The sequence below is a fragment of the Denticeps clupeoides genome, chromosome 3 (assembly GCF_900700375.1).
Source record: "Denticeps clupeoides chromosome 3, fDenClu1.1, whole genome shotgun sequence".
Taxonomy (NCBI): Eukaryota; Metazoa; Chordata; class Actinopteri; order Clupeiformes; family Denticipitidae; genus Denticeps; species Denticeps clupeoides.
In genome coordinates this window covers 14,260,236-14,275,175 of record NC_041709.1, presented here as the reverse complement: position 1 = coordinate 14,275,175, position 14,940 = coordinate 14,260,236, and the positions used below count along the sequence as shown (strand labels likewise).

Sequence of the window (14,940 nt, the reverse complement as noted above, 5' to 3'; positions counted from 1 at the left end):
ACAGCGATTGGAAAATGGGGCTGGATGCTGAGCGGGGTGGGGTGGGGGTATTGTGACAAGCAGGGAAATGCCATGCATAATGACTTCCAGGTGTCTCCCTCTTCAGAACACAGTCCCCGGCGCTTAATTGCACGTGAACATTTGTACAAGTCCTCAAGTGGAGCGGTGCGGCCGGTTCGGGGTGAGAGAAAAACTCACCTCTCTCTCCTCGGGTGCACATCTTCCCATCGTCCTCCAAGTAGAAGCCTCTTTCACACTCACACCTGTAGCTTCCGGGAGTGTTCACGCAGATCTGGGAGCACACCGATTCGTTTTTGTTGGCACACTCGTCCACATCTGACCCACGCAAAGAGAACTCAGTGAGTTTAAAAGGTGAGACTTTCATTCCAATGCCCTTATTCGTGAGAAGGCCCCGTTTGAAATAAAACAGTTCACCATTAAAACCACTCGATACCGCCACAGCACCCACTGCTAAACAGACGTGCCATATTATTTAAAAAGCTCTTTATGAACTGAAACCAAACAGCCAAACTCCCAGCAGGACATTGCTGATCAGTCACACTCACTCAAAAACACTTGCTGTAATGGAAGAAGGGCCTGGAGTGCAGACATATCTAATCCTCATCTAAATTTTGCTCTCAAGTACAGTTTGCTTGAGGTGAAAAGTGTGTTTTGCTTTATAACTCCCAGCTTTAAAGTGGTGTTCAGACCACTGACCACATGTTTTGTTTCTAAGATGAACCGCTACAGTGTCTTTCCACAAAAAAATGCAGCACTGGACAGTACTATAAAAAAATCTATAAATAAAATAAAATGCCACTGAAGAATGTATTTTTAAAAAAGTATCATTTTATTATCATAGTTCAAGGAAAGCTTAGCTCAGATAAAGCCTTGTGTTTAGGGGAGTTCAAAAGAGTTGGAGTTCCAGTAATGGACATCAGTTCTTATGTTCTATGTTCAGTCTATGTTCTACTCATTGGTTCTGATGAGGGTACAATGATGAATAAAATGTCTGAATTAAAGATATGATTTTGTCATATAGTCAAATACTACTGTTCTACTAGCAAAATCGAAAACATTGATTTATGTTCAATTTAGTAAAGAGATTCCTGCAGCCAGTGATGTCCGAACTCACCAAGGCAGTAAGGCTTCTCGCGGTTCCTATGGCGCTCCCGATCATATCGGTAGCCGGGGTAACAGGTGCACACCACCCGGCCAAAATGATCCGTACACTGCTGCTCACAGGGGGCGTCAGCACACACATCGTAATCTAATCATGGGCACATGTACACACACGTGTGCACACACACAGTTAGTTAAGACTGACTAAGACAATTTAGATTTGGCATCTGTGATAATAGATCCATCTCTGATGCATTTGAGCAACAGACAGCAGCTTGTTATGTGACTGTGAAATGTATCGAAGTCAGTATTCAGCGTCACTCTCAATATTCCTCTCAGCTGATTACACGGCCAAGTCAGCACTGTGGTATAAACTCCATCTGCTGACATAAGACTTTAACACATTCAACACACATTTTTCAAACAGCTGAATTCAAACTGCAAATATGACATTACCAGGAAACAAACATGATAAACAGTGTACAGAACACGGTGCAGTTCCCAGGATGTTTTTCACAGAGGGAGGTGGAGGCAGTTGGGCAGGTCTCTGCCTGAAGAAACCCTGGCCTTGTGTTGCAGTTCTCATCAACACACAGCACCAGGGAGCAGGTAAGTACAGAATAGAGAACTGCTCAGAGAGTTTGGCACAAATGTGCTATTTCCCTTCAAATACACATTTACTGTGAAATATGAAAGTGTCTCTCTGGAAAACACAATTAATGTACATCTAATCTAATCCATCTAGAGCAGGGTTTTCTACAGAGCACATCCAAATGTTTTTTTTTTTTTGCATAAAAAATCCTCTCAGTTTATTTATAGATCAAATTGCACAGTAAAAATGCAAACTCTGGTTGTGTTTCTGACAGGTTCAGTTAGCCATTTTCTAAAGGTTAAAACAATAAGATTAAGAATAAGAACCTCCTACTGCAGTGCACCACTGGGAGATGTTGGGCAAATGTTTCTAAAAATATTTTAGCGAGCTGAATACTGAACGGCATCCAAACTGGGCAAAAAGAAAATATCCCTACCTTCAGGAATGCACTGTCCCAACACAAACTTAAACCCTTTACAACACGTCTTCCTGAAAGACAAGGGAGGAAAGAACATTAAACAAAGTCCAGTACATTACTATATTACAATACAACAAAAGAAACAAATAAAAAACTAATGGACAGACTTTTGTTCGATGACATTATAACAGTCATGTGCTCTTTTCTTCACAATGGTAATGCTAATCCAGAACAGGGTCCACCTCCTTGCAGAAGAACAGACGTGTAATACATGGTTTACTGCTTCAACTGTTCTGATCGAGAACCATTAAAGCTCAAATTTACCCCATATTCCCCCTATTTAGTTTTACAACTAAAAGCAGCCATCACATCACTAAGCACACGTTCATCTCAAAAGGCACGAAGCAAGCAACGTGAGTCACGTCGGTGCTATTTCCATTTCGGGCCCAAAAGTTTCATAAGACTATTGTGTCATGTGGCTGGGTAAGGGAGAAATGAACATGCCTTTAAAAATGACTTGATATTCTCACAAATGTATTCGTTTACAGTAATTCATGACAGTCCTCATTTCACGTTCACTTCAGAACACAGATGCAAAATGAAAAACATATAGTAAAGAGATGGGTGGAGGAGAGGAAGGGTGAGTAAAAATATGCACAGGCCTTTGCGCGAGTATAAACATGGGGAGATAGCACTGGATGTTTTCTCATCCTCTCCCTCTCCCACGAGGACGTGTGCTCATGCCAGCGCATGCCTGTCGTTCTGAGCTCTGCGAAATCTCCCACAGGTCCCCGTGTCTGCCTTCGTGGGGTCAAAGACCACAGAGAGGAGAAACAGAGCACTCTGAATACAGTAGGAGTACCAAAGCATCAAGATAAAAGGCCACGCTGCTGTTTCATTAGCATAAACCGCTCATCAGTGTGAAACGGGGTAAGGTTAATCACTATCGTTTCTTTTTTAAATCATGACGTAGTGCAGAGTGTGCGGTTTACGGTCCAGAGACGTTGGCACCGCGGTAAGGGGAAGGGATGCCAAGCAGGTGGTGAGAGCTTGAATTAATGCATCATAGGTGGTCTGATCCATCCACACAAAAGGGTTTACGGCTTCTCTGAAGTGGGGGGAAAAAAATTTCATTAGCCAGACTGCGTACGCTAAGCTGCATGTAATAACTGTTTGTACTTTTATTAGCCGCACATTTAAGTCATTAAACGCCAATTGTGCTTTTACCTGTGCCTGCAGAAAACCGAACTCTGTGAACTATTTAATGCAATAATAGCCGCAGTCACTCTTCACTGCCGATACTCAAAAGTACACATGTAAGCAGCGGTTACTTCATTATATACCAGGCAGCTATAATTTGGTACTACCACTTTCCCTACTAATTGGCATGAAATAAATTCTAATACTAATTCTAATAATATGTCAGACATATGTGTACTAAAAAAGTGAAACGTGATATGAATGAACCTGCTCTCACCCCAGGGTATAGTACTACTTCCATTACAGTTTCTGAGCATGTAATGCTGCCACTAGATGGGGTTGCTACAGTTATTCCTCTCTATTCTCCCACTGTTGCTTATTTTATTAGATTTTATCAGATTCAGGGTTTGTATAATAAATCTGAATTCAATCTGTGTCCTCCAGGTTTCTTTTTGCTAATATATTTACATAGAATTTGATAAGCTTTAATGTCACTTGAATGATTCCTCTGCAAGGCCAAAAGGAAACAGCTTGTTTAGTAATAGTCCATCACAGGTCATGGGAGAGTGGAACTTTCAATAAAAAAGATCTATAAGACTTTAATATAATCATGTTATTTAATCATGAAAAACAAAATACATTTGCATTCATATTAATTGGTTTGTTGATTGCCTGGAATTCACAGTGAAATTAGAGTGGTTGGTTCCTGCACACCCAGAAAGAAATCACAGTGTGCAAATTGCAATTTAACTATTACTGCTGTAATGCATAACAGACATCCGAAGCCCATCAAATGAAAGGCAGCTGCCTGCTTTTGTTTTCTTCCGCCAAAGGCAAAATAAAAGCTTGAGGAGAAACTTATTACATATACAAATATCATTTTGTGACCTTTTGTAGTTGATTCATTTCACGGTTGGGCAGGATTGCATGGTATTGATTATTCACAGACAGGTGAACAGAAGCAGCTGTGTGAGGACCTCCACAGCAGTGGAACACATTTTCTCTCCAACAGAGAGACTTGACTCTGCAACAATTGGATCACGTGTGGGTCTTCAGCACCTCATGACTTGGGAGGAAGTGTGAGGCTGCAATAAAAGGTGGATGCTGCAGAGTGACCTTTTAGCAGCCTAATTCATTACTGGGAGATGCTGTTCCCAAGGGAAGGAGCAGGCAGGGGTGTCCAGATCCCAGAGATGAGATAGAGCTTTTCTACTTAAACTAACTGGTGATATTGGGTTTATGTTCAGAAGTATGTGTGCTGGTCACACACACACACACACACACACGTACACGCACGCGCACACTGATCAACTCTATGACAATAAGTATGCAACATGTGTATTGTTATTGTTGATGTGGGCATAGACACAACACTACTTTATATTTTTTGATCAAGCAATTAAAACAATAATTATTTTTGTCACTGTCTGCATCTTACATTACCATGCATTGCAATTTTTTATACAGCACAGCACATCAAGATATATTATATATCTCATTACTAGTCAAAATTGTTGAATGGATACTAGGGTTGTCAAAAAAATCGATTCTCAGATATTAATCATTACTAAAATTGAGTAGTGGTTTTGATACCAGTTAGCACTGGTAACTTAAATTCCAGTTTTGCATTACCAACAGGCATAGCAGTGGTTAGCCCCTCCCCTGCTATCTTGAGGACCCCATGTTTACATGACAGACACTTTAAACATAATTCTGAAGCACCAAGCTTGGTAGAAAATGTGAAAGGCAAGAGTACTGTCTGGAAGTATTTCGGTTTGTGCTCAATTTTTAGCATTTTAGCAATTTTTTGCTTTGGTCAGGTCAAGTTTGAAATTCCAGTATCGTGACCTATGGGTTTGTCACTCAACATGAATAATTTTGTTAGGACATTTCACACAAAGCTGAACAGAAATAAAACAAAACACACACACATAGACACAAGATGTTTAAAACTTTGCAGCATTTTTGTGGTCCCAGGTAACTCTTCAACACAACAAGAAAAACGGCAATGCCAAAACACACCCACGTACACACACACTTGTCTGAGCTGAACCAAAGCAGCACTAAAAAAGTAACCCAATATTTAATCTCACAACAACATCCCTCTAGAGAGCCAGTGTACTTATAGCAAATAGAGCACTTGTGGAAATAAGCAGCCGGCAAAATCTCCCCCAGAAAACAAATAAATCACAACAGAACGTGGAACTCGTGGGTCCTAGAAACTCTTTTAACAATTTTGGTTGATTTAGAGAAGTCTAAATATACGTGGATTCCTCAGTGACTACCAAAGAGTCCAATAATAGGTCTGTTAAACTGAGGTACGGGCTTTAAAATGAATGCCATATTAAAAGCTTGGTTGGGTTCCATTCAAGACAACTCTATAATGCATATTTCTAGGTTATGCACCTGCACTAGATCTAGAAGTAAAGACTGACACGGATTGATGCGCAGATCAGTTGCTTGGCCTGTGATTTTCTGAATCATTTTTACAATATGTCAGCAGCAGATTCTTTTACTTTTTTGGCCATGTGTGTGACTGCAATCAATTCTAAAATACACACGCCTTTGAACCAAAATGCTGTATTTGGCCAAGCTTGGTAAAAACTGAGATTAAGAAAATATTTTGCAGACTAAAAACTCTCATTTCCAGACAAGCCATCAAAATATTCATTTAGCCACAAACCTAAGTAGTCCTCAGTGCATGAAGCCACAGGTCCAATAAGGTCAATAAATGTTTTAATTAATGTAGTGACATGCATTTGGTTGAGGATGGATGGTTGTGTTTCTTAAGTCTGTCAGAGATTGCAGAGGTGCTTCTTTACCTTTCCACTGCATCTGCCCTCACCAAATTCATTACATCAAATTCACTTCCATTTCCTTCCTTGACAGGGGATTAAGATGCCCATCAATGGCCTTCACAGCATAACCATTACATTGTAGGTGACCTGTACCCTGACAAGTGGTACCCCGACTACTTGTTATTCTACATAAAATTGCGGATTCAACTTGGATTCTTTAACGATTTGCACTAAATGAAATATGGACTGAAAAAGGTTGGAAGCAGAGCATGAGATCATCTCCTGAAAAGCAGCAGCTGACATGCGGCAGCCCTGGAAACGCAGAACAATAACGGCACTGATCCTCTGCCGCAAAATGGGAGAAACCAGATGTGGTGAGGGGCTCCTGGGATTTGACACCAGGCTGAAAGTGATTACCCCAGGGTCAAAGCACTCAAGCGGTGAACATAACCAAATCCCACCTTCATGGCAAGACCCTGACAAAAAGACGAGCAAATCCTTCACCAGATACGATGAATCAATAAGATGCAGCAGATCAGAGTTGTTTTCACTTGGCTCTTTGGGTCAGTTTCGTGTTCATGGGATCTTCATTGAAGAGCTCTTTTAATGTAGGATTAACTTAAACCATGAACTAGAAACTGACCCATTATATTCACAAGACCACTTATTAATTCATCGAAGTGGTAGTAGCCTAGTGGGTAGCCTATGAACCAGAAGACCCAGGATCAAAGCCAACTTAATACCATTGTGTGCCTGAGGAAGTCGCTATGGATAAGGGCCTCTGATAAATGCTTTAAATGTAATAGTGTTTGTCAAAATCCTACCTTTAACACCTATACTGGGAAATGCCATGGATTATGTAATGCATGCTCTGAATTACTATGAGCTGACAGGCTGTAATTGTTCTATCTACAACTTTAACAATATGATGTTCTTTAGTACTCACTGTCTAGTGAATAAGTTAATTCTGATCAATATTACTTTCAGAGTAAAGCACTTCAAACTAACTCAAGTTCGCATTGCACCTAGCTGGAATGAGGCAGACATGACATAACCAGAGCCGAGTTGGTTGAGTCAACAGTGTACTGTGTACTCAAAAATACATTTATTGTAAGTCATAATCATAATATTAAACATAATCATTAATTACAATCACCAGATCTGACAGATTAACGGAAATGTTTCAGCAATACTAATACACTTTCACCGGGTGTATGAAATTTTTAAAAAGCCTTAATCACACGCATGCAAACAAGGCCTGCATGGAGACCCACGTCGCCTGCAGAAACACCTTTCAAGGTCAATTTGTGGCAGCAAAGTCACCTGTGCTTTCTTTAATTCCGGAGTTTGTTTAAATTTTCGACGCTGATCCATATCGTGTTACTGGGCCCCATGGAAACACAGACACACATTAGAGTGACCCCGGTTACCCCGCTCTGGCCGCACTCCTCTAATTACCTAATAAACATTCACAGAGCCGACCCTGAGTAAACAGAACGCGGTGAGGAGCACACCACCTCCACACAGGACACTGTGAGGCCACACAGACCGATGGTGTAGTGCAGGTTAAAATTACTCAACAATCAACATTCTCCCGGTATCAAACGATTTCATTTAGCACACACTTAAATACTTCATCATAAAAAGCTATTCAGATTGGAACAAGGCCATGCATTTTCACTGCTTTCAGGAGGCTGCTATTATGATAGAACAGTTTTTTACATGGTGCAGTACTGCAGTCAGTATGAATTTTAAAGTTGATTTGTGACTTCTTAAGTTGGGTAGTGTTTTCTAAAAAACTCAGATGTAATTATAATTATATATATAATGTATATGTGTGTGTGTGTGTGTGTGTGTGTATATATGTATGTATGTATGTATATATAAATGTGGTCCATATATCTGATTTGTTTGATTTATTTTCATGACAGCTGCAGAACGAGGAAGACTTGTTTAGTATATCGGCTAACTATGATAATCACCTCGATGATCATTGCTTTATAATTACCACGTCAGGATCATTGTTTTCTGTTGCACTGTTAAAATCTCAGCCCTGTGAGGTCTGATTATGGTGCTATTTTGCCAGATTTCTGCTGAGAAGGTTGTGGTAGTTTCAATGCTGCCTTGAAAAAAAAGCCACCACATATCTCCCTGCTTTAATGCTTCTGAGGATCTTGATAATGCATTTTAGATTAAGAGTCCTGTACACAACACATTTCTCACATTCCTCCATGCTGGGTCCAGATGTTTTCTCTCTCTTTTCTTTCTTTCCCCCTCCCCGACTGTCGACTGATACCCCCCACGTCCCTCTTTAAAGGGGACTGAGTACATGTTCCCGCAGTGACAAAGGGTCTGATTTCTAGGTTTTAGTCTCATTATAGATTGCTCACCAGCCTGGAAGTCATTGATTCAATTTTCGTGCAGCGGCATGGCCTAAAGCTGCCCGTGTTTGGAGAGGGTTCTTATGTGGAACCGTGCCACCAAACTCATTGCCAAGATAAAGAGCAAGCTGTCAACACATCTGATGAATGCAAACGATATAAACTGACATTTAATTTGATGCATTAAATGTGACTAGAATCTTGGCCTTGACATTGACAACTATTAAAGCCCCAGTGGGGCGTCTGGTACCATCATTGACCTTGAGCTGTAGAGAAACAATACATCACCAATTAAATTTTTGCAAATTTTCATTTCAAGCACTTTTCACTTTAAACATGATAAAGTAGATTAGTGTATAATATCACTTCCACTCTACAACAATAACTGATTGACAATCAATTTCACATGTGCAAAAGGAACAGAAAACAGGTGGAAATCCTAGGCAATTAGCAAGACATCCCCAATAAAGGCGTGGTTCTGCAGGTGGTGACCACAGACCAATTCTCAGTTCCTATGACTGCTGGCAGATGTTTTGGTCTCTTCTGAATGCTGCCGGTGCTTTCACTCTAGTGGTAGCATAAGACGGAGTCTACAATCCACACAAATGGCTCAGGTAGTGCAGCTCATCCAGGATGGCACATCAATGTGAGCTGTGGCAAGAAGGTTTGCTGTGCCTGCCAGCATAGTGTCCAGAGCATGGAGGTGCTACCAGAAGACAGGACAGTACAGCTGGAGATGTGGTGGAGTCCATAGAAGGACAACAGCCCAGCAAAAGGACCACTACCTTGGCCTTTGTGCAAGGAGGAACTGGAGGAGCACTACCAAGGGCACTGTGGCATTTCTTTGGGGGCCGCACAGCCCCCCATGTGCTTGCCAGAGGTAGCCTGACTGCCATTAGGTACCGAGATGACATCCTAAGATCCCTTGTGAGACCATATGCTGGTGCGGTTGGCCCTGGGTTCCTCCTAACGCAAGACAATGCAAGACCTCATGTGGCTGGAGTGTGTAAGCAGCTCCTGCAACACTAAGGCATTGGTGCTATGGACTGGCCCGCCTGTTCCCCAGACATGAATCCAATTGAGCACATCTGAGACATCATGTCTCGCTCCATCCAAAAATGCCACGTTGCACCACAGACTGTCCAGGAGTTGATGGATACTTTAGTCCAGGTCTGAGAGGAGATCCCTCAGGAGCATGCCCAGATGTTGTAGGGAGGTTATACAGGCACATGGAAGCCACACACACTACTGAGCCTAATTTTGACTTGTTTTAAGGACATTACATCAAAGTTGAATCAGACTGTAGTGTGTTTTTCCCTTTAATTTTGAGTGTTACTCCAAATCCAGACCTCCATGGGTTGATAAATTTGATTTCCATTGATAATTTTAGTGTGATTTTCTTGTCAGCACATTCAACTATGTAAAAAAACCCCAAAGAATTTAATAAGAATATTTCATTCATTCAGATCTAGGATGCTTTATGTTTGTTTTCCCTTTATTTTTTGGAGCCGTTTATGTGCTCAAAATGTTAAATGGAACGGAAGCTGCAAGTTTTCTTCTGTCTTTCATATTTGCCGCTGTACATTATTTCCTGATCTCATGGGTTGATTTGTTTTGTTGCAAACAAATCTCAGTCCAAAAGCAATAAATGGACTGTGGCTGCTTTGAGTGGAGATGAATTATTATGTGCATTCATTCATTAGATGACAGACATGACATTACATCTGCTGTTTTAGAGACTTATGATTTTCAAAATGTCTGTTGACACGATAATCAGGTTTTTGGAAGGGAGCAGTAGACACCACATTGCAGTCATTAGACTTCCTTTCTGTCTTTAGCTTTGGCTGCATATAGCAGGACTTGGTAGAGTTATATTTCAGAAATAAGGCCAAAACGGCCTTATAATTCAGTCATACAATCCACAGACTCTCTGAAAGATTAAGTGTGAAGGTCACATGAAACAAGAATAGAAATGCGTCATAAAACATATACACACAACTAATCACATGACTGCTAATTTACTGCACATGAGACCGAGACCAAGACACACTAAGGTGAGACCAAGGCCAAGGCTGGTCGAGCCCGAGACCGAAAACAGAATAGGTCTAGAATCGACATCACGTTACTCAGATATTATGCACCGGAAAGATGTTTATATTAAGTATCTTATACCAGGTGCAGATGCCTTACAAAAGCTATGAATACGGCTCTGTAATGATCTCATGATTTGAATTGAAGACAATGGACATTTGGATCTCAAATGTTCACTGACACTCTTTCATAAAATTAACATTAGTAAGACAGTGCTGGTTCATTGATCTACAGACTTAACAAAAGGCTAGTGTACGGAGCCCCTAAATGTACTGCACAAGTTATTTAAAATAATTTGCTATAAATTAATTTCCATCTCCAAAATGATACACACCTCATATTGGAGAGGACTCAGCTAATCAGGTTTTATTATAATTTTACCTGATCCATAAAGGTGTCAGCTGGAATGTATCAGGACTCCATAAATCAGGTGTATGAGCACCTGCTGTGACTGCCCCGTGGCCCTGGGCCGTCACCTGCTGCAGTGTTTCACAAGGACAATCACTTCACTTTCACTAACTTGTGCACACAGGATCATTTTTTCCCCATTTCATGGTACTTAATGGGCTCCGTAAATAGCTGCTTTAAAAAAAACTAAATATCTCCCCTCCCCCTGAACAAACGACTGTACTGTGCGTACATACACAATATTCTTTTTAGGAGTCAGGGGTTTTTCCTCATAGTTTGAAGACAAGGAATGCAGAGCTAGTAAACGATCTTGTAATTAGTTATCTTTCTTTTCAGGGTGCTTTCTCTCCAGATGCCTGGTGAATGCAGTGCCCATTGTGTACGTTTTTAAAATAGATACATCTGACTGGCTGCATTTGAATTTATGTACGGAATTAATAAGTATACTGTTCTGTGAGGATGCACTTTTTTTTCCCCATCCCATCGAGACCGCTGTGTCCAAGACCAAGATGAGACCAAAACAAATTGCACCGAGACCATGAAAAAATGGTCTCAAGACCCAGACCGATCTTGAGAACTATGTCATTAGAAACAGGCAGCAGCAAACAGATCATCAGGCGTAGATGATAATCAAGTTCACTTTTTAAAACACTTTTTGCACTTCATTTCATTATTTCATTTTTATTTCATCTCAGTGAAACACAAACACATTTGTGTGCCGTGCCATCAGAAGCAGCTTGAAATAACCCTGAATCAGAAAGTACAGTGTGTGATAGCTGACTATTAGGGCAGTGGTGGCCTAGTGGTTAAGGAAGCGGCCCAGTAATTAGAAGGTTGCGGGTTCGAATCCCGATCCGTCAAAGTGCTACTGAGCACAAGCACCATCCCCACACAGTGCTCCCCGGGTGCCTGTCATGGCTGCCCACTGCTCACCAGGGGTGATGGGTTAAAAGCAGAGAAGCAATTTCCTTTGCGATGAATAAAGTATGAATAAAAAAATAATAATCAGGAAAGGCTCTTCCCATTTTAAAACCTTGTCATTTAGGTGACAAAAAATGACACTCTGGGTCCAGATAACTGGATAACTTTCTTGTTTCTGTCTGTTTATTTCTGTAACCTGAACATATTAATGATGGGACCAGAACTCTACAGCATCTATTAAAAACAAAAAACACCACAGACCATGACCTACCAAGAACACAGTACTATATATAAAGTACAGTGAACAATTTCTGGATTATTGTCGTCTGAAGCTCGCCTTGAGGAGCACAGCAGAACTCCAGAGTTTTTCCACAACCAGAACAGCAGTTAACCTTTCCAAAAGGGTCAGGACCACGATGTGTTATGATAGGAGCATGTTATGTTTGGATATTCTGTTAATATAATTCAGTCTATGTCATCTATCTGAAATCTGCAACAGCTTACGTGTCAAAATGTGACTCACTTACGTAAATATATAAGTGGTCATCGTATCCTAAGAACTTAAAAAAAAAAAACTATTCAGACTACTCACATTGACACTTAAAGCCAGGATCGTGGCCGAGGTGTTCCAACAAGAAGAATTTCAGTCGGAAAAACACTTTTGTTTTGTCTCCAAAACACAAAGCCTAGAGGGAGTGCGTTTACAGGAAGCCATAACTTATAAACTGCAGGACTTCAGAAAAATACTTGGATACCTTAATGCTTTCCCCTTTATTCTGTCATTTCTTGAAATCTGTGGTTGGACCATCTCATCTGCCCTGCTAAAAATATCACTATTGATGCCGCCATGAGATGGAAACCAGACGTATCATTACGACGCTTTCACAGAGGACCCCTGATTGATTTCAGAAGGCAAAATTCTGGACTTACTACACAAGGAGCATTATTTGAAAATACTATTAACAAAGACCATTAATACAGTTGTACCTCAGGGGACTGCTCCATTTATATGTAACTAATACAGACAGCACGCAATGCATACATTATTCTGAAAGGGGATCTACCTCCACAGGCTGGCTGTCAAAAGGACGTCGTCCACCACAGACATAACAGTTCACAACAGAAAGTACAGAAACCATTCAGAGTTAGAAAAACAAGCAAACAAGGAAGCCTTTTTACTTATGGTAATAAATAATCTATACCCATCTATATCAATGTTCTGTAGAAAACAAACACTTTCAGACGGGTTGATTATACAGACTTATTCTGTTATTTGACCAGACCATTGAAATATAATCTAATATTGTTCTGCATCATTTCCAAGTTTCTATAAAAGGCAGGCATACATCACTGGAGCCTATTTTGATGTAAAATGACCAGAGACAGAGAGATAGACATATATTTTTCCCGACACAGCAGGATGCGCGAGAGAAAAATCTGGGGCCAAGTTTCCACCGACTCCTGGATTCTTCTGCCTTTTTGGCCTTCAGTGACTTGCAGGATGGTGGACTAAAACCCTATTAAACAAATGCAGATATACAGAATGAACCTCTAGCTGCACTCACTAAAGTAACTGTTGAAAATGCACAAACTGCACTCAACTTTTTTCCATCTTGTTTTCTTGAGCTATTTAAATGGTAATATCTGACATCTTTCTTATTACAAAATAATAATGTTTCCGGCTGAGGCGGTCAGCTATGGCAAAGAGGCTGTCAGTGCAGGATCCTTACCACTTGCCCGATCGGTTCCACACAAACTCAGCAAACTCTGTGCAGTTCAGCAAACACTTGGTCATGCAAACAGATCAGCTAATTCAAAACATTATTTTATTAACATGGTTCCAGTTCATTATGCAACTTTTTTTGTATTCCAGGATTCCTCATTTTGTCATGGCCGACGTACCACCTCCAGCCCACCAGATGGAGCAAGATCAGCCGGGGAGACAGCGACCCGGAAGGGGAAGTGAGGGGGTCTGCGTCCAGAATAAAAGTGGCCAGTGGGGACGCTGCCCGCTCTTTGGAGAATTATGTTCTCAGAAACGCTAGCCCTTTGTAGCACTTTTGACCACGACCTTGAGTTTGCCTGCCCCCTTTTGCAACAACGATATCTGTATGCTGCCCCAGTCCACCTGTGCCACCCAAGACAACATATTACGTTTATTTAAAATGTGAAGCACGTTTATTTTTCAAACATGTAGAATGTGTAATGTTGTAAGATATTATGTGCATTTCATGCAAAGAATTATGTAAATAATGTTCTTTTACAAAAGAAAACAGTAAATGCCAAAGCACTGTGTTCAACAATGATTAAATATGATTTGTCATATTGAATTTGTTGTTTTTTTGAATAAATATAACAGAAAACAGTGTGTATTCTGATAACAGTGTGTAATTATTTCTGTCACTCAGATTAACAGCTCTCAAACTTGCCCACAGCTCTCAAACTTGCCCACTCCATGTGTATGGAGGTTTCCTAAGAACCTCCATACACATGCGTTGATGCTGATGAAAAAAATTTAATATTCTGGCAACTTCACCTACCCAAGAACTTCCAAAGAATAAGTTTGTTTGTTCTGCAATTTTACTGTAAGATCAAATTGTATTCAGTTTTACATTAATCAGCTTATGTTTGAATTACATGCTTTTTTTAACTCTCAAACTGAATCCTGATATGACAAGAAAAACAACTATAACCATCATCTGATTCTCAGTAGGTAGGCCCACATATAATAACCCACTGGAGCCAAGACCACATTATTCTAAGGGTGGAAACAAATTCTATACAATTTCCCAAGAAACATTCCTGGATCCAAAACAAACAGAGGTCCATACAGAGAACTTGAAAGCTCGGCTACATTTAAATCCACGAGGCGGCCCATTGTCATTTCCCATGTTTTAACACATACATTATATTGCTGAAGCACGGCCAATTGTTTAAAAGTTACATCAGTTGTCAAGTAAAATCGCCTGCGGTCATCCAACGGCAACTCTTCGTAGACGTTTTCGTGTG

The 14,940-nt window shown here is 40.6% G+C and overlaps 1 protein-coding gene across 1 annotated transcript in view; it reads right to left on the bottom strand.

Annotated features, from left to right (window-relative positions):
* The window catches only part of ccbe1 (collagen and calcium binding EGF domains 1), a 42,209-nt gene that overhangs the window by 12,896 nt on the left and 14,373 nt on the right, over positions 1-14,940 (bottom strand). Inside the window, exons 3-5 of the mRNA XM_028974241.1 lie at positions 2,151-2,203; positions 1,136-1,270; positions 199-336 (exon numbers count right to left, since the gene is read on the bottom strand). Coding sequence (XP_028830074.1) covers positions 199-336; positions 1,136-1,270; positions 2,151-2,203 — 326 coding nt within the window. The remainder of the gene's footprint in view (positions 1-198; positions 337-1,135; positions 1,271-2,150; positions 2,204-14,940) is intronic.